This window comes from Formica exsecta, unplaced genomic scaffold (assembly GCF_003651465.1).
Source record: "Formica exsecta isolate Colony F162 unplaced genomic scaffold, ASM365146v1 scaffold175, whole genome shotgun sequence".
NCBI classification, from domain to species: Eukaryota; Metazoa; Arthropoda; class Insecta; order Hymenoptera; family Formicidae; genus Formica; species Formica exsecta.
In genome coordinates, this window is record NW_021849067.1 from 675170 (window position 1) to 694372 (window position 19203).

General features: G+C 35.9%; 3 protein-coding genes across 9 annotated transcripts in view; 2 read left to right on the plus strand and 1 right to left on the minus strand.

Moving 5' to 3' along the window:
* LOC115233466 overlaps window positions 1–7170 on the plus strand; it is a 21906-nt gene extending 14736 nt beyond the window's left edge. For both annotated transcript variants that reach the window (XM_029803912.1, XM_029803910.1), the window contains one exon: window positions 727–7170. In XM_029803912.1, coding sequence (XP_029659772.1) covers window positions 727–5507 — 4781 coding nt within the window. In that variant the 3' untranslated portion in view covers window positions 5508–7170. The remainder of the gene's footprint in view (window positions 1–726) is intronic.
* Window positions 7171–10138: 2968 nt separating this feature from the next.
* On the minus strand, window positions 10139–15064 carry LOC115233467 (GTP-binding protein 1). Of its 4 annotated transcripts, none has more exons than XM_029803913.1 (11): window positions 13967–14125; window positions 12892–13272; window positions 12694–12805; window positions 12381–12561; window positions 12113–12291; window positions 11882–12034; window positions 11503–11752; window positions 11264–11408; window positions 10863–11181; window positions 10519–10790; window positions 10139–10382 (listed from the first exon to the last, which is right to left on the minus strand). In XM_029803913.1, exons 2-11 carry the CDS (start codon window positions 12991–12993, stop codon window positions 10203–10205), a joined length of 1893 nt encoding a protein of 630 aa, XP_029659773.1. In that variant the 5' UTR covers window positions 12994–13272; window positions 13967–14125; the 3' UTR covers window positions 10139–10202. The 4 variants fall into 4 exon arrangements, with proteins under 4 accessions (XP_029659773.1, XP_029659774.1, XP_029659775.1 ...); XM_029803914.1 differs by lacking the exon at window positions 13967–14125 and adding an exon at window positions 13822–13957; XM_029803915.1 differs by lacking the exon at window positions 13967–14125 and adding an exon at window positions 13501–13524.
* A 149-nt stretch (window positions 15065–15213) lies between these two features.
* Window positions 15214–19203, plus strand: part of LOC115233469 (egl nine homolog 1) — a 6341-nt gene continuing 2351 nt past the window's right edge. For all 3 annotated transcript variants that reach the window (XM_029803919.1, XM_029803920.1, XM_029803922.1), the window contains exons 1-2: window positions 15214–15672; window positions 15982–16685. In XM_029803919.1, the coding sequence (XP_029659779.1) occupies window positions 15249–15672; window positions 15982–16685 (1128 nt within the window). In that variant the 5' untranslated portion in view covers window positions 15214–15248. The remainder of the gene's footprint in view (window positions 15673–15981; window positions 16686–19203) is intronic.

A 19203-nucleotide genomic window follows, 5' to 3' on the forward strand; every position in this document is an offset into this window, starting at 1 on the left:
TTTTTTTTATTGCTGAATATTAATTTTGATTTGTCTAACGTGTTATTATTTGAAGTATGTTTTTTTTATAAAACTTTAGTGTTTTGTAACATTACTGAAAAAATCAGAACTAAAAAAATTGGTATATTGTCATACTAGTCTTTCGAAATCTCGTGCAATTAATATTAAGAAATTCTTTCTTTAAAAAGTTGTATATACAAATATATTTTAGATATTTTTCAGATTAAGTTAATTACTGTAGGGCGTTTCTTACTATACATTTCTTTTAAACCATAGATTCTTTAGTTAATTTTAAACCAACTTTTTCCATAAAAAATTTTGAAATAATTTTATACTTTAAAATAAAAAGGTAAAAACATAAATTTAAAATAAATTTTCTAATGTTACAAGAAATTGAAAATAAAAAGTTTCAAAATTAAGCTTCAGAGAAATAATAACATATTCTTTATTGAATTCCAAGTAGATATTTTATTTTGATTGAATTTTAATTTGATAAATATTGAAAATTGGAAAGTTGCGATAATCTTTTTTGGCAGGCTATCCTATAAACATATATATATATATATATATGTATATATTACAACTATTGTTTAAAAGATAATATTAGGCAATAATTTTAAGCAATAGTATTAAGCGATATTATTGATTGTAGTAATATTATTTGTTTATAATCTTGTCGATTATTGATTTTATCATTGATATGTTATTTATGCTTAATTTTTGCAGATGATCAAGTTGTGGAAAGTAGCAGTAACAAGAATGTTAATTTTGCATTCATCTCTAGCCAAAGCCTGTATAAAAATTTATCACCAAAAATGTCGAGAAGCAAAAACAGTAATTCGCCGCAGAAGTCGCTTCTAGAAATATGGAGAAATGCATTTTGTACACAAAAATCCGTGAGGAAACCGCAAAAAACGAATGGCAAGCAATCCGCTTCTGTTCAGTCGACATTAACAAAAGCAGTCTCCATTTCGCGAAACTCGCCAAAGAAATTGGCGGACGCGGAATGTAAGAATTCAATTTCCAGTTCTCTGGCTTCCACATCTACATCTTCCATAAAAGATAATATATCAGTAAAATCACCTGGAAAACATGCTTTGTCAAACAAACAACAATCAGTACAATCGACAAAGTGTAACAAGACATCTAAATTCGAATTATTCACTAATGATACGAATTTTTCAAGTAACGCAAGAGTTGAAGAAACTATCGCTAAGAACGATCTTCAATCTAAAAATAGCACCATTTCTAAAAGTCCACGTAAAGATGTTATAGAAGAGAATATTATCGTATCAGATTCTTCCTTGAATTCAAACAAACAGATTGTGGAGAAAATGTCATTAAAATCATTTGAGAAACCGAGCAATCTTCAACCATTAATCAATGATACGACACCTATAAAGATGTCGAAGACGTCAGAAATATGGAGCATTAATCAGTTATTGCGCAAAGATAAATTTAAGTGTATTATATGTAGTATGTCGTTCGAGAATTACCAATCGCTACAAAAACACATGGCGATTAATTCATGTAAAAAAGTCACGAGTTCTTTGCGTCACAATGCATCGAAACGCATAGAATCCACGAAAAATGAAAAAATAATAAGGGATAAAATTTGTCAAGACAAAAATAAGTGTTCAAAACCATCGACGTCTCAACAAAATTCTTCTGTTAATATAGAAAGTGACTTTCACAAATTCAATCGAACTCTTAGTAATACCGCTGAAGAAACCATTTCACCTTCGTTCTCATCATTGTCGAGTGGCAGCGAAATACAGAGCAAGCGTTTATGGACGCCGCAAACAAAAACCAAAACCAGATTGATTGTAAAGTCAAACTCTGATTTGAATCTAAGATCGCGAAGTGGAACAGAGCTTGCAGAAATTAGGCGTCAAAACTCCCATAGCGTGAACAGCGATAAAGGAAAACAATGCAAAGTTTGCTTACGATTCTTTAATAGCTATTTGCAGCTATTCGAACATATGTTTAAACATGCAAATCGCGTTATCAAGAATGCATATACACCGAGCAAAAATGATATCTCCACGCGTCAAAAGAGTAATGAAAACGATCATCAAAAGACTAACGAAAACAATCATCAAAAGACTAACGAAAACAATCATCGAGTTCCCGATACTTTAATAGAAGTAGAAGCAGCTACTAAAGAGACCAGAATCAGTGTCGACGTGCAGGAGAAAGGATTAGAGAACGCAAACGAATCGAACACTGATCGAAATGTGGCTGCTTTGGAAGTGTCGCAGCGCAATGCGGCTAAGAAGAGAGACAAAACTTCAAATTTATTACAAGCAGAGATGAAGCAAAATTTACAAAAAGAACAATCGATGTCTGCAGCTAATGACGTCGAACACAGGACGGACAGTATTCGATATGTGGAGAAAGAGAAAGAGTCTATTGTCATCTGCAAGTGTCACAGACCCAAGACAGTCAAGGAGACTCACAACATTCAGATTGAGATAGTGTTATTGTGCGATCCCTGCCAGACTCTGTTTCGACGCCTTGAATGCTTTGAGACACATTGTCAGCGCGCCGTTCATGCATCTTGCGCCAAGAATCGACGACGCAACAGGACACCCAAATTGTTGTGTGTCACCTGTCAAAAAACGCTGAACTCTATCCAGGAATTGCAGACTCATCTGATAATGCATGCCCGACTCATTCGCAAAATCTTAAGACTGTCTTTCCTCTGCAACATATGTAAAGTGATCTTCTATTCGCAAGGACCTCTGTTCAATAACCATTTCCACAATCATGTGAAGAACCGGTTGTTTTTGGCTAGTCGCTTGTCATTTCCGAAAATTGCCTATGTCAGCATGAAACTCATCGAGACGTTGCCAGCCGTGGACAACGAGACGCTGCCAGCCGTGGACAACGAGACGCTGTCAGCCGTGGATAACGAGAAACAGATCGAAGTTTATATACAAGTAGCCGATTACAGGTGCCGAGAATGCAATGCGCTTTTCACTTTGGAAGAGAATCTGAAGTCGCACAAAGTGCTCTGTCCATACAAGGCTGCCGCCGCTGCCAGCGATAGTGGATCCTCGGATAGCAGGAACGCAAGCTCGGTCATGTCTAAGAAGATGCAGATTTTGCTGGTATGTGGATTTTGCAATGAGACATTTTACAATAGGGCGCACTTCGAGCTGCATTCGTTGGGGCACAAACAGAAACGGGAGCTGCACTCGCATTACACTTGCGTCACCGTTACTGCCATTACGAAGGTGTTTATCTGCAAAGTGTGCACGACCATGTGGAAATCTCTGAAAAATTTCGAGGAGCATTGGATGACTCACGATACACTACAGGAAGTCTACATATGCTCTCTCTGCCAGAATCATTACGACACCATCGATCTATTTCAAGAACATGCAATTACACACAGGAACGGTGCCGAAAAACAACATGAACCGATCTCGTGTAAAGTGCTTTATCGCGACCAGAACTTTGAGACGAATATACGACAAGCCGCTATAAACGACGATCATATACCTTGCGCGAGTTTGAGTTCCTTTGATGGAAAAGAATCTTCCGAGAAGATTATTGCAGATGATAATCCGATTCAGGAAGAACAGTTGAGGGCTTCTGTACAGCAAAATTTGTTGTCTAAAAATAAACAATCCATAAGAGACGAGACAACATCGCAAGAATTATCACTGGTATCTTCCAGTAAAGAGACACAAGCTATCGGGAATGACGCGAATGTCCAGCAAAAGTCACTCGCGCAAGTCCCCTCGATTGATGTGGCGAAATCAATACAAGCGGCAGAAAATGGCGATAACGAGAAGAGTAAGAATAGCAACGATAATTCGGAGAATCTCGATGATTCAGATGAGGAGGAGTTGACAATAGTGATGTCGGAGAATGAGGAGAATTTAATGTCGAATGTGATCAGAAAGGCCGAGTCGAGAAAATTCGGTGACGCGTCTTCCGTTAAATGTAACGATACGCAAAGAAGCGCTACGACGTCCGATGCTACCGCGTTTATCCCTGATGAACAGAGACAATGTTTCAACGATGCTTCTCCGACCGCTGCCTCTGTAGAAACTTCTGGCAATGTTAGCAAGACTTTGAATTTAAATGCCCAAGTTAATTTAACAACTTTGAATTCAAATGTCAAAGTTAATTTGACGACTTTGAATTCAAATACCGAAATTAGTTTGACAAGAGAGCTCGTAACACAGCTCAAAGCAAATGTAAATGTTTCACAAGATAACGTAACAATCATCGATCGTACGAATATTTTGAATTCAACGGCAACGACACAACTAGCCGACAGTCCATGCGAGAATAGCGCGGATAATGGGTCGATGTCTTTAAGCGCGAAACCTGCCGGAGAAAGAGCCAAGGACGCGTTACCGCAGAACGCCATGAGCTCGATACCCAAATCTTTTCTACGCGTAAAATCCTTGGCAGAACTAACGGACGTTCCATCGCAGAATTTTTTGTGTCAAACGTGTGGTCTGTTCTTCGATAGCCTGTACAAATTGATAAAGCATAAGTACGTGCACATTTCTCAGAACGAGCAGAACGTAAATCGAGCATATACATCAGAGAAGTCGAAGTTTAATCCCTCGAGGCACATAACACAGATTCAACATCATGTCCCTCAATCTCCTTCGGTGATTACAGGTAACACGCCTCTATCCAGCAACGCGCCTCTATCCAGCAACGCGCCTCTATCCAGCAACGCGCCTCTATCCGGCAACATGCATCCATCCGGCAATGCGCTTCTATCCGGTATCGCATCTTCATGCGGCAACGCGCCTCCATCCGGCAGCGTGCATCCATCTGGCAACGTACGTCCATTAAATCGAGTAATCGATTTCAGCAATTCCCGACAATATCAAGTAGCCGGCGTAAAGCCGTTGCACAAGGTCACGTATAATACACCAATGAACCAGATGATGAAACTGAATAAGGCACCGCAGTACAATCTGTCGTGGATCCCGTCGTTGAATAATTCCATTGTCGTGCCACAACAAATGACGCAACAGAAGCCGATCTACCATCAAAACTTACCGCCTCAGATCGCTTATCCGATAAGCACGACGGTTCAACTTGGCCACCACAATGGCGGCACCATGGCGGTTAAACCATTTATGCAAACTATTCAAGTACCCAGACCCCCACAACCACCATCCTCATATCTGGAGCAACAGCAGCAGCAGCAGCAACAACAACAACAACAACAACAGCAGCAGCAGCAGCACACAAGTGTGGTCAGTGATGTGCGTAATTATCCAACCCTATTGTCTAAAGACAGCGTGCCTTACCAGTTGGCGCCAAACAATGCGGTACCGGCGAACTCGGCTAATGTAATGCTCATGAACACGATGCTGCAGGTGTCGCAAAATCCGGAGCGTTACATATGCATATACTGTCCGGGTTTCGAGTGCAGTTCGGTGCAAGATTTTGCGCTGCACGTGCGTTCGCCAAAGCACGAGGCACATAATCATTATAACAGTCCATCTTACGTGCCTCGAGCTTAAAACTGTCGATAACGGCTTTTATGGGATAATTAAATCGAATCGAATGAACATGATATTCCGCTTTTTTTTCTTTTTTTTTCTTTTTTTTTAGTGTCGTCTGAGAACTGACGGTCTTTTCGGCCGAAGATAAGTCTTATTTTAATTGATGGCGTGTTTGAATCGCACGATACTGATAAGATTGATGGTAATTAAATCCAATTTCTCTCTCTCTCTCTCTCTCTCTTCCTCTCTTTCTGTTCAGAAAGTCTCTATTTATTGTTTTAAACAGGTATTTCTGAATTGAAGCCAGAAGTATATTTGACAATTGCTTTTCATATAGCTGCATATACAGAATGTTCGGAGTCAATCGCGATACCCGTCGTGTGCAGGTAGAGCAGGTAAAACCGAGGAGAAAAGTCTTTTACCATTTTGTGATCTTTGCAATAATTATTGAAAAATAAATTAAAAAAGATCGATCAATTCGCGCGAGTATAAGCGCACGATAGAAAGGGACATCCCATTGATATGTGGTTGCTAGGATGCGAGAATCCAGCGTTATGTACCGCTCGTACGTAACCGTTTTCATTTGTAGAGCGCACCTCCCAAAACTTCGTCGCGCACTTAACAACCGCAAACTTTTGGGCCGACTCTTCTCGTCACGCACTTATAATGGTCACGCACGCAAGAATTGGTCGATTTTTAAAAATTAATTTCTCAATAATTATTACGAAAATCGCAAAATAGTGGAGGACTTTTCTCCTCGGTTTAACCCGCTCTATCTGCACACAACGGGTGATGCGATTGATTCCGGACACCCTGTATATATGTGTGCGTTGTTTTCTCGAACTTTTCGGAAAAATATCTCAATATATAGGCCTACCATAAATTTTGTATATAATAATAATAATTTTTGTTTATTATAAAAATTCTTATCTCTCCTTATGTGTACACCTCAATTTTTATATTTAATCAATAATATATATATATATATATATATATGATAACATAAAGACCGTCGCATTTATATTTTATTGCCCGCTATTTCTAATTATATCAACTTTTAGTACATTAGCTATCTCTCTCAATTTGAGAGGATAATTTTCTGTTTGTTTTTCTCTGTCGCCGAAGTGATTAATCATTTTCATCGATATATACAAATATCGCAGAAGAAAAACAAATTGATAATAGAAGGATTAAAAACGCGAGTTTCAAACATGAAAATTATTGATATACACAGTTTGATCAGAAGCGTGTGAATCGAAACCGCTATAAATTTCAGTTTTATCTATCTATAAGTATTTTATAATTTTTATATATATCGCGCTTATTCTTGTGATACTAAAAAAGATATACATAATATCAACGTTTGATTTAAATCGTTTATAAGAAATTGCAAATGTTACACAATACACAAATAAAGAAATAAATATCCAAATATAAAAATATACAGTTTATTAAATATAAATTAAATAAAAAATACAAACATTAACTAGAAAAGTAATATGAGGTCCGCAAAAAAATGTAAGTTAAGTAAATTTTTCTCTTTAGCATTTATTATTATCGTTTTTATTGAATTTCAACATCCTTTTTGAATTGTCAACTCATTGTTTAACGTTCCTTTAACTGATACGTTACAACGAATGACTGCGCATCTTCAAGTTTTACCAAGTCAGTTTTAAAATCATCATCCATCTATCATTAAGATGTCACTTAATAATTGTATGTATTATAATTGTATGTATCTTTTTTGTACTTCTTTTTGCAGTGATAAGAACGAAAAAAAGAGGAATAAAAGACAATTATTTTTCTGTAATTCATAATTTTGCAATTTATATTTTATACCATATTTATAATTTATATTTACCATATAAATAATAATAAAAAATTAATTTTTAATGAATTTTATTATTAATAATTCTTGCAAAGTTTTTTAAGGCAATTTGTTGATCGCGATTTCAGAAAACAAAAAAGAATAACGAAAAGCATTTAACAATTAATTAAGCACATGACATTTGTATAGTACTAATTGCGTAATTATTTATCATAGTTTACTCGCCATAATTTATTCTAAAATTCCAATATTTCCTGTCATTTAGATAACATTGACGAAAAGCGCAAAAATTCCATGATTTATACTAATTTAATTTTTTAATTTATACTATTGAATCTCTTCGCAACAATGATAATTTGTGCTACGTATTGTTAGATTCTTATGAGTGATAAAGATGAAATAATATACAATTAAAAAAAGATTGTTATTTCCTCATTATACGAATAAATTATTAGTTATTAGTTATTATGCTTATAAAGCGAAAAAAGATAACTGTCTCAGTTAGTAACACAGTAAGTCACAAAAGATTCGTATCCCCCTATTTTTAACTTTAAAGTATTAATTATTTAAAAAAAAAAAAAATTATCTGGGAATTTTTATTTTGTGTATGTAATGTTTTATTAACAGGTATCTCTCACACACACACACATTTTTAGTAAAAAAAAATATGAAAATTATTTGTGAAATTATAATTAAAGGAATATTTTTGTGACTCGCTGCACACATACATGTAATACGATGTTATATATAATTTTATATAACTGATTATAAATAAATCAGTAAATATCAGCGAGATTTCTATTGATAAATTGATCATCGTGTAGAGCGATTTATTTTTATCGTCTTTTAAATATAAAGCTTTAAAATTAATTAAGATTTGAAATTTAGAAATTAATCAGATTTAGAATTTAAGATTTAAAATTAATTGTTAGTATATTTTATGTAGCTGAAACCATTATACAGTTGTTTGATGTTTTCCGTTGAGTTTGCGACAATTTCGAGTTCAAAATTTATATTTTATTTTCAATTCAAAATTTATATTATCGTAGATCAATCTTACAACTAGATTAAAAGTGGCGCAAATTACAACGCAATTAAAACCGGCACAATTTAAATAAATTTAAATTATATTGCGAGTTTATACGTGCGAAAATGATTTTCTATATATATTTTTAACAATGTACACATTAGTAAACCAAAAAGAATTTTCATACACTTTACTTACAATTATCATATTAAATGCAGTGCTGATTTCGATTAATATTTCAAATGTCTAAACATTAGATGTCTCATATTATAGTAAATATTTTATTTATTTAGCTCATTATTGAAATTACATGTGTTTTTTAAATATAATCTTATTACATTTTATAGACATATATGTAAATTAAAAAGATATAGCAATTGTACAATTGTACGCATACACATAACTGAAAATAAAGTAAAAACTATTATAAAAATAAAATCCAGAATATATATATATTCTGGATTTTGTTTTATATATATAATTATAAATTAAACTTTTCGTCATTCTGGCGATTTTTTAATTGCGTTTTAGAAGTGTTACATCACAGTAAGATAAAATGAATTGGTAATGTGACGAAGGATATAAAATTGTAAGATATATATACTTTTAAATAAATGCTATTCTTGTGACTTGTATTCGTTTCCTTTATTCGATATTTTGAGCGACATTGTTCTTTACAGAATATTACTCTAATAATGCGATTATGCCAAGTAATGATAACAATAGAAAAACTATTGCAAATGACTTTTTTTTTATGATGATGAAAATATCTAGAATAAATATCAGGGCAAAAAAAATATTCGAAAAGATTCCGCATTAATTTTCATGAAAACTTCTCCATATCCTAAATAATAATAATAATAATAATAATAATAATAATAATAGTTATAATGCACAAAACATGAAAGCCGACTTCACGCACTAATGCATTTACTATCTCTATGTCGAAACACAGAATGCGAAAACGGCAAGTGTGAAGCAAGATTCGTGTTAACAGGTGTCAAGGAGCGATAAGCAAAATTCTTCTGATTCCCTTAACGTCACACCGACGAGATAACCTAACCCTAACCAGCTGTTTACGGCCCCGGTTTTAGCCGATGTCGATTTCACATTACATTGTCTCTCGTTGTGACGAGCCTCGTATCAGTTTCTGTAACTTGTACATCTCCCGAGAAAGAATATCACGGAATTGTCAGTTGTGTATCGCAACACACTTGAATTCGTACGTACATATATATACATATACATATATATATATATATATTTATATATATATATATATATAAATTTTTATACAATGTAGATAAATATAGATATAAGTATATACTGTCTAATGAGAAACACAACATCAATATGTCAAATTTTATCATTAAAATCTGAAGGCATTGAAAAAGGGGTTGTATTCGCACTCTCTTATACAAATGTATACATCCATATACATACTATATATATATTTATATCATAGAAATGAAAGACACAGTATGTGTATTTCCTGATATTGATTTTATCTGCACATGTGTCTTTTAGAAAAATAATATGATCTATAAGTACCGATTTGTTATTTTGTTAAAAGAATATTTTTGAAAATACGATTAATAGTTGAGATGCGTAAAATTGTTTGTCTAATAAATTTATTATATATACTGTAAAATATAACTTTGTAGAGTATATTTTTTTTCTTTTTAGAGAAAAAAATTTAGATGAAGGATAATCCACAACGTAAAATGAAATTGATATGTTGTGGATTATCCTTTAAGAAACTTGTACATAATAGAGAATTTTAAGAGCATACTAATTTTTTTTTTTTTTTTTTTTTTTTTTTTTTTTTTTTTGGCTTTTTTTTGTACATTGATAGCTCTTATACTTTTGCAGGAGGGTTTTGCTCTGTTAAAGGCTGAATACTGTTGATTGCATGAGATCTTCCTCCTCTTCGACCTCTATTTTTCTTATTCTGATTCAAACCAGATTTTTGCGGCACGTTTTCTTGTTTGGCCGTTTGTTCCTCGATAATCGAGTCAGCTTCGGTTATTTCCAAAACCTACACAACAAAGTTACATCTATTCGCTTACTTTCGCTTCTTACATTAAAATCAGTTATTTATATTATAAAGACAGTAAATGAAATATATTGAGAGAAATAACTATTTTAATTATACCATATTGCGTAAATTATACCTGTATATTTGTGTTTTGTCGAGCTTGCGATGCTTTGTTCGGCTTATTAATTCTCGATGTTTGCATAGTGGTATTATTTGAATGCGGTATAAGTTTCACTACATTTCCTACTGCTTTAGTACGACCTTCTCTAAATACCATTCTCTGTCCAGGTTTTATATATTCAGGATGTTTGATAAACCTAAAATGCACTAGGGCTTTGTCGCCCGTTCTCAAACAATCCTGGGACATGGACAATATAGAAGCAGTTTGCCTTATGCTGCCACAATGTACTGCAATAATTTTTTCAATGTACATTAACATGTACGATGCGATGCATGATAATCATTTAAAAAAATAATTACCCATTGCCTGATAGCGTGAACTGATTGTTGTAGGATGATGTAACACCAAAATTTCACCTTCAAATTCCCAACTGGCCTGTGGATTGAGCGCGGGTGCAACCATTACCATTCCCTTGCGAATGTGCGATCGTTTGATCTTCTTCAGGGCGAAACTAGCCGTTTGTCCGCCCCTGACTTCGCGGACCGGCATTCTCTTTCGGTGGATACTTTTGACAGCTATAGGCGTGAACCGACCCAACGGATCGGGCCCTAATAGCAAGGTATCGTTTAACTTTATAATACCTTTCAAAGTTGTACCAGACACCACTGTACCGACACCCTGAAATTTTTGATTATGAAATTCACAATTCGCGTGTAATAAAAAAATATAATTTGTGTGTGTAATATGAAGTAATACATACTGGTACAGAGTATGTGTCGTCGATTTGAAATTCTGCAGGTTCATCATCGTGACTAGTAATCCTTGCAGTCAGCAAATTGAGAAACATCTTGAGAAGATTTAAATTTTCACCGGACACATTAGATACTTGAAAAATTGGACACAATCTGCAAGTATTATAATACTCTGTTGTAGTCTGACTATAATATTATTTTTCTTTATATAAAGCTTATATATATATATATGATACGACGAATTTACCGTTCTGAGACAAAATTTGTGGCGCTAACCACTACATCGTCAGGTGTCTTAACTGTAACTGGGACTTTTCTACAGCCAGGGGACTTTAGAATCCTTATCAGCAGCTTCAAATTTTCCTGCAGGACATTCGGTGGGCACATATCGATTTTTGTCACGACGACGAATACCGGTACAGACAGCGCTAAAGCAAGGCCCAAATGTTCCTTAGTCATTCCCACAATACCGGCATTCGCTCCAATCATTAACATACCTGAAATAATATTTGCATTAAGATTACGATTCATCGAGCTCGTTTAATGGTAAACGACGCCGGTGTCGTGGCGGAAAAGATATTTTTATCACATTCTACAATTGTAGTTGCAATGTAATATGTTTTTACCAAAATCTGGAGCGTGTCCCGTCATTCCAAAGACAGTTGTCTTTAAGTATCTCTCATGGCCGGCGAGATCGATAAACGTTATTACTTTAGAGGATTTCTCACATATTTTCACCCAATCTAGCGATCCATGCTCAGGTTTATTAACTACATTCCCTGCAAATCCGTAACGATTTGATAGTAAGAGGTGAAAAATAATATAGAAATATGCAACGAAGAGCTGCCAATGCTCACCGACGCTATCGAATCCGAGTATGTCATTTCCAACTGAGCTGGTCCGGCCTGTTTCAGCCTCGTGCTTGTGACGGAATAATTTTTGACGTGCCAGGCCTCGTCCATTGTCAAGTTCGCCGTGAGTCAGAACTCCTAATAGCGTCGATTTACCGGCATCCACATTACCAACAACAGCAACCCTTTAAAGAGTTGTTGAATAATTATCCTTATATTAAAAATTATAAGACTGCCGACAATGATTTAGAGAATAATGTCGTTAAATGAAAACCTGATCTCTAAGAAATCTTGTCGATCGAGACGTTTCCTCACTAGATATTGTCCCGTAAGTCCGTGATCTGCTTTAATTTGACGTAAAAGTACACAATCTGCTTCCAATGTTGCAGCAAGGGACTGTAAAGTAGCAACCGACGCATCATACTCGTCCTCCTTTAATCCACCCTCAGTTCCATCTAAGTACATTACATAAGAATTTGTTTAAGACTTGGTCGATTCAAAGATTTCCAATTAATATAATAATGTGTAAAAACGATATAATTGCACATTTCTTTTTTTATTTTCAAAACATTTTGAAAAATCTGTACCTTCGGCAATACCAATTTCAAAGATCGTCTCGCTGCCTCCATCCTGAATCCTTTCTCTCAATCTTCTTAGCAGTAGTTCGTATTGATCCTCGGATGGACTGACCAAGACATTCTAAAAAAGAAAATTTATAATATATGTATTATATTATAAAGAACTTATGAAAAGAAATATAAATTTAGCATAGAATCTCAATGTACCTTTCCCCTGACACTGGAGTAATCTACAATCGAGACAGATTCATGCTCCTTCTCCGGTAGACGAGCAATAGTTTGCGATATAATTGGTCCAGTGCCCGACATAATATTTAGTAAAGGTACAAATGCAAACGCATAAACACATCCGCTTCCTGTGTCTTATTTCTCTGACAGCAATTTATTCAATTATTTATCTATCAGTTTATTTATTCCTCTTGCGTACAAATGTCCATTACAGACATCTTCCAATATTTAAATCCAATTCTTCTTCTGTAGATTATTAGTATTTGTGCATACATTACTGTAGTACTGAAAATTTTGCTTGCCCTTGGGCAACATGTATTGTACTCAAGCGTTTGATCCTATCAATGCCATCTTTATAATCTGCAACAATATGGCATGTAGATAACATTTGCTCTTGAACCACAAGTGACTGACAAGTAGCATTGGTTGCATTAATTTACGCGCCCGATTAAACTATTGCCTTATTTGGCGCAACACTTGTTGAGATTATACCATTGTTAATTAATATTAAATTTTCTTCGAAATTACGATGGAAAGTGAAAAAAATAACTTATTATCTATCTCAGACATAAAAATAGACACACATACATAAACGCATATATATTCCTATCCGCTTGGCGTTTCATACATGTAGCGTAAACATCAATCGCGATTTTGCCAAGAGAGAGAGAGAGAGAGAGAGAGAGAGAGAGAGAGAGAGAGAGAGTGAGTGAGTGAGAGAGTGAGAGAGAGAGAGAGAGAGAGAGTGAGTGAGTGAGTGAGTGAGAGAAAGAGAGAGACAAAATTGTGCAATCTGGTCGAGTGTCAACGCATATTGTCGTCTTTCAAGCAAGTACGCGTTATAGAATCTGAAATAAAACGCGATCCAAATTGAAAAAAATATAAATATCTGACAGATTTTTCACGCACCCGCATCCGTTCGACAAGAGGAAATTTTTTATCCGCAACGATAAATGGAATAAATTTGAGATAATCGCAGGGATAGCCGCGATACATTTATATATCGCTATCTCCAATATCCTATTTCTATCCGTATCCGAAGGATCTAATTTACCCGTTGAAAGAAGAGACGTCGAAGAGCGAGATCCGTCGTCTTTACGCCGTTACAATTTCACATGACAAGTTGACAGCTGTGCGCTTGCGAAAATACTGTCATACGTCATACTGTCGTACTGTTGTGTACGAGAACGAGAGATGTTGTGTAAGACGAACACTTGACAGTCGAGGGGTATACATATACACGCATACATATGCACACGTTACGGGTAATCGCGCTTTACGTAAGACGACCAATCGCAGTGAAAGTTACACGACGATCCAATCATATCGGATCGGTTACTCGGTCGCGCTACACCGAGATTTCCGCGTTCTTTGTATCGCCTCTCGTCTCGTCTTGTGCTTTTATATCTTTTCGATTCGAAATGACGATATCATATATACACTTTGCGGAATATCTCTGTGAATCGCAATATTTCTTCATATTTATTCATTTTTCGACGGGTAAATTTAATTTTTCAACCGTTAAAACTTGTCGACAAGATTGCCAATATGAAGAATGAAATGTTATAACCGTAAAATTTTTAGATCGTTGCATATTCATATTATAAGTAGCTAAACTTTTTTCCGTCACTTTCTATTAATATACTAAAAGATATTCGGTGAAGAAAAAGGATGAAATGATACCGTGAGCGTTGCAGGCGTTAAATGGAACGCGGCCTATAATATTCGTGACGTAGGACACAGTAACGCTAGATAATAAAATGACCAATCGAGCTCTCGCTTCTTCGAAAACACTAGAACACTAGTTACTAGGCGCGCTTGGATCGAGCGCATCGCATCTAGATTTCCACACACCATGACTATTGGTTGAATATAAATGCCGAAGTTTTATTCCGCATCTTTATTCATCGTACTTTTCGATAACGGAATTTTAAATTTTGAAAAACAGAAAGGGGTGAACTTTTACGACTCGACGTGTGACTCCGGGCGTGTATGTACGCGGAGATACATACAATGTTGCTGACCGGAGGCGCAGGCGCCAGTCCAGCTTGCCGCGACACAGCAACAACACTGAACAGCAGCGGCAGCGGCAGCGCGAACCGGATGAAAGGGATAAGCGGGATTCCGTAATCGTAGCCGACGTAGCCTGTATACCTGTAGCTGTAGCCAACGGCCTTAACGCGGATCGGAAATCGGAATATCGGAGTAGCGGGCTGCGAGCTATAGGCTGTAGCGGGCGGCGAGCTAGCGCGTGTGACTTTCCTCGTGGAAGAAATGTCGCCGCGACGCGCGACGGCATTGTCGGAGTGAGGAAAAAAAACTATAAATTGAGCGAGATGTCCGGACCGATAGTCAGTGGCGCGCAGACCACACACGGCGACGGTGATGCTCGTACAGACGCGTCGCAGCTGATTTGCGCGGTCTGCGAGAAAACCGACAAGCTGCAAAGGTGCTCGCGCTGCAAGGCCGTCTTCTATTGCACCAGGGAGCACCAGAGACGCGACTGGAAACGTCACAGGGAGTTCTGCGCGACTCACCCCGCGCGCGATATAACCGAGGACGAGCCGTTACCAGGAGCGGCCAAGACTAGGAATCGCGAGATCCCGTCCAAGCAGCGTCATCCCGTCGGCAAATCCCGCGTCATAACGCCCAACACTCTGGTTTCTAACCTAAGCAACGTCCCCGTCTCGGATGCGTCCAACGTTACCTTGGAGTCGTTGCCGTTGCCGTTGTCGTATCGGAACGTGAAGCATTTCGCAGGTACGTTTGTGTTTTTTTTTGTCTTTCTTCTCTATCAGAGAGCTGGAACCTGGAACCCGCGTTATCGGGTTTCCCCGTGGTTTCGCACATGCTGTTGCGCAGTAATGAACAATAAATCTCGTTGGCGATAAATTTGCGATATAAATAGCGAGCCCTACGATGTATCATCGTTGGATACTCCTAAGACACTACACTGTCGTCGATATATAAATATTTTCCAGCAACGTTTCAATTATCGCATCTTGCAATTATCCGTCAATGTGTTAAAATTGACAGAAAGTTTATATATATACACGCGTCTGATTACAGATTCTATGACACAAGGAGAGAACGGATCGAGTCGTCAACAAGAACGGAAGGAGAATCAGAATCTTAAGAAGAAATCAAACGGTGGGAAGAAGAGAAACGCGCGTAATAACAAAGCCGATGGTTGGACGTCGCCTATAACGTACGAAGGAAGTTCGGAGGACGCTATACTGGGAGCACGAGCCGAGCTCCTCAATCCCGCTTTAGAGAGCTCGAGAATTTTTGACAGTTTAAGCAACACGGATCTCGGCCTGTCTACCCAGCATCGTAACGGCATGAAGAACTTTCCGGAAGTGCGGCTGGGTCAGGAGGAAGAACTTTTGCCCCCTTTTCTACATAGGAATAGAAATAATCTTGAAGAATTTATAGACAAAATTTGCCAATATGTGATAAGAGACATGGACAAATACGGTGTATGCGTGGTGGACAAGTTTTTAGGCAAGGAGAAAGGTCTCGCAGTGCTAAACGAGGTTTTATATATGTACAGTGCTGGATTATTTAAGGACGGACAGTTGGTTTCTAATAAAGGTAGCGCAAATGACTTAAAGACAATACGTGGTGATCAGATAATATGGTTGGACGGGAAGGAACATCAGTGTGAGAATATTGGCACGCTGATATCGCGGGTCGATGCAATCATCATGAGAGCCAATAAAATGCACAATAACGGAAAGATAGGAAGCTATACGATCAACGGGAGAACAAAAGTAAGTACACGCTACATTTTTCTTACATGATAATTATATATACAAAATCTTAAAAGAAATTATAATTGTTTATCTTGAACAGCGCGCCCCCAATGTAAAATAGCTACGTATTTAATATCCACGTGATCCGAATTTCAATTAACCAAACGAAACGAGATAATATCCTTATCTTTCACGTATTTGTAATCAAAATTGAGGCTTATAAGACGGGAAGAGTTAACGGACGACGCGCGACAAGTGCTACGTGATACATGCCATTTTTTTGGACACGGAACGTCGCGATGACACGCCGAGGTGAATGCGATAGACAAGGTCAGGATTCCAAAAATGTAATGATTCGCGAGAGAGGAGTATTATGCACACACAAAGGAGGAGGAGAGTGGGAACGAGAGCGAGAAGTGCAGTCAGTCACGTAGGCCAACATACGCCGCGCGACTCCCACCTTCTTTCTCTACTCTCACATCGACGCGCGCGAATCACCGTCGTTTCGTATTACGATTCGTCTCCTCCCGCCCGATTGCCGAATCGCGCCGGTCTTCGACCGCTCCTCCATGAAATTTTGCCAACAAATATTTATTTAAATGTAACAAAATTTGGAGATTTATTTCAAAAATATACGCATATACATATAATATCTAAAATATGTTAATATATTTTTCTTATTAGAATATTCTTATTAAAATAGTTATATATACTCTCTGTAAAGAGAAAAATTATAGAATGAAAGATAGTTTTTAAGCCTTGCTCTGTGTTTTAAATTTTCCTTCTTCTATTTAAATATCTTTACAATTTTTTTTGAAAAGTATCATCTTCTTATCCCACAAAATAGTATTATTATTATTATTATTATTATTATTATTATTGCATTGAAGGACTTTTACAAAGATATAATAGTATATTGAAAAATTCTTTAGCAAAAATGTGGAGATTTGACACAGAGAGAACAAAGGAAAAATAAAAATTATCGTTTGATTTTCTTTTGCATAGCACTTGTCCTTTCCATATTTTTTCAACAGTTGAATATAATTGCCATTGAGAGAATCTTGTAAATATCAGTTTTTGTTTAATCGCAGATACAGGATATTTCTTGTATTGTTCGCAATTGTATTGCGGTTCGTTAAACTCGTACCTGTTTAATAATTATTCGATGCGACTATATCATTGTCCTTTCGTATGATTTATCAGTGTCTATTTTTAGTTAGATATCCGATTACACATACATGCACACAATGAGACAAAGACACATGTACCGCGTATTCAATTTACTAAATATTTTATTTTGCGCACTGTTGTTTTTACAGTTGCGCTATAACTTATATACGCGTGTGCTAATATTTACAGTGATACACATACATCGAGATGTGTTAATCCGTTTGTAGACCGATGCGTATTTTCGGATAAAAGATGAGCGAAATCTTATTCGAATAACAGCTAATGAATAAAAGAAACTAACACGTTCGACTAATACATATGTTTTACTAAATAAATTAAAATGTTATTGATCTAACGTACGAGATTTCTAAGAGAGTTTCGAAGAAATACATTTAAATATTTAATTATGGGGAAGGGGGGAATTATCATACGAGAGCATGATGAAATTTACAAGTTTGAAGGACATGTCCTCGAAAATCAAGATATTTATCTAATCTTTACTTATAAATGCAATATTTTATATTTCTTGACATATAAATTATCGGTATAAAGCATATATATAGCGTATTATAATATTTATACAGAATGGTCCTTTCGACACTTTTCTTTGAACGGCCATTTCTTTTGACTCGACCTTTATTAAAAAGTTTATAGTTAAAAAAAAACGCGTGCTTAGAGAAAAACACTTTTATATTTTCTCTACATTGCTGAAAAACTAGAAATTGACGTGAAAATTATTAGTAAAAATTGTAATTCATTATTATCGGATTATTAGCAATGAAAATATTTCGTTATCAGAAAACATGATTCGCACGTAAAATACGTCTTTGATGCGTTGTAAGCACGGTACAGTGGTATATATCATTCGATAATCGGAAAAGATAAAAAGAAGTACGAAATTATATTCTATCCGTTAATATGATTATTGCATTTGTCTACTGCATTTAAAAAATGTGATAGATAATATGTATGTACTAGACGTGTTATAAGTAGTTTGTCTCCCTCTTCCTTCTCTTTATTATTACATTATTAGATTAATAGCTTTCTAAAGTGCATGCCATGTACAGATATAATGTTTTTTAATTATATTTTGGCTTTTATAAACAAATATGCTGAAAAGTCTATTATTTTTCCACGTATTTATCTGACGCGAAACAACTCTTACTCATCCTTTCATATTTAAATATGACATATATCAATGCGCGCCAGTTGTTCATTATGATTCCGCCTTGGGTATCTTCATTCTCTTTTTTTTTTCTTATGAACAGTCTTAATTTATACATCACAAAATACATTTTCACTCGTCTAGTATTCATATATTTTTCTGAATTTAAAGATATTCTTGTAGATCACACATTTTTTTACT

Coding starts and splice junctions, on each gene's coding strand:
- LOC115233467 (XM_029803913.1), bottom strand. CDS start 12,993: ATGTCGGGCACTGGACCAATTATATCGCAAACTATTGCTCGTCTACCG. Junction 12,292..12,380: donor CAAGATTTCTTAGAGATCAG/GTTTTCATTTAA, acceptor AACTCTTTAAAG/GGTTGCTGTTGTTGGTAATG. Junction 11,753..11,881: donor GGGACACGCTCCAGATTTTG/GTAAAAACATAT, acceptor ATATTATTTCAG/GTATGTTAATGATTGGAGCG.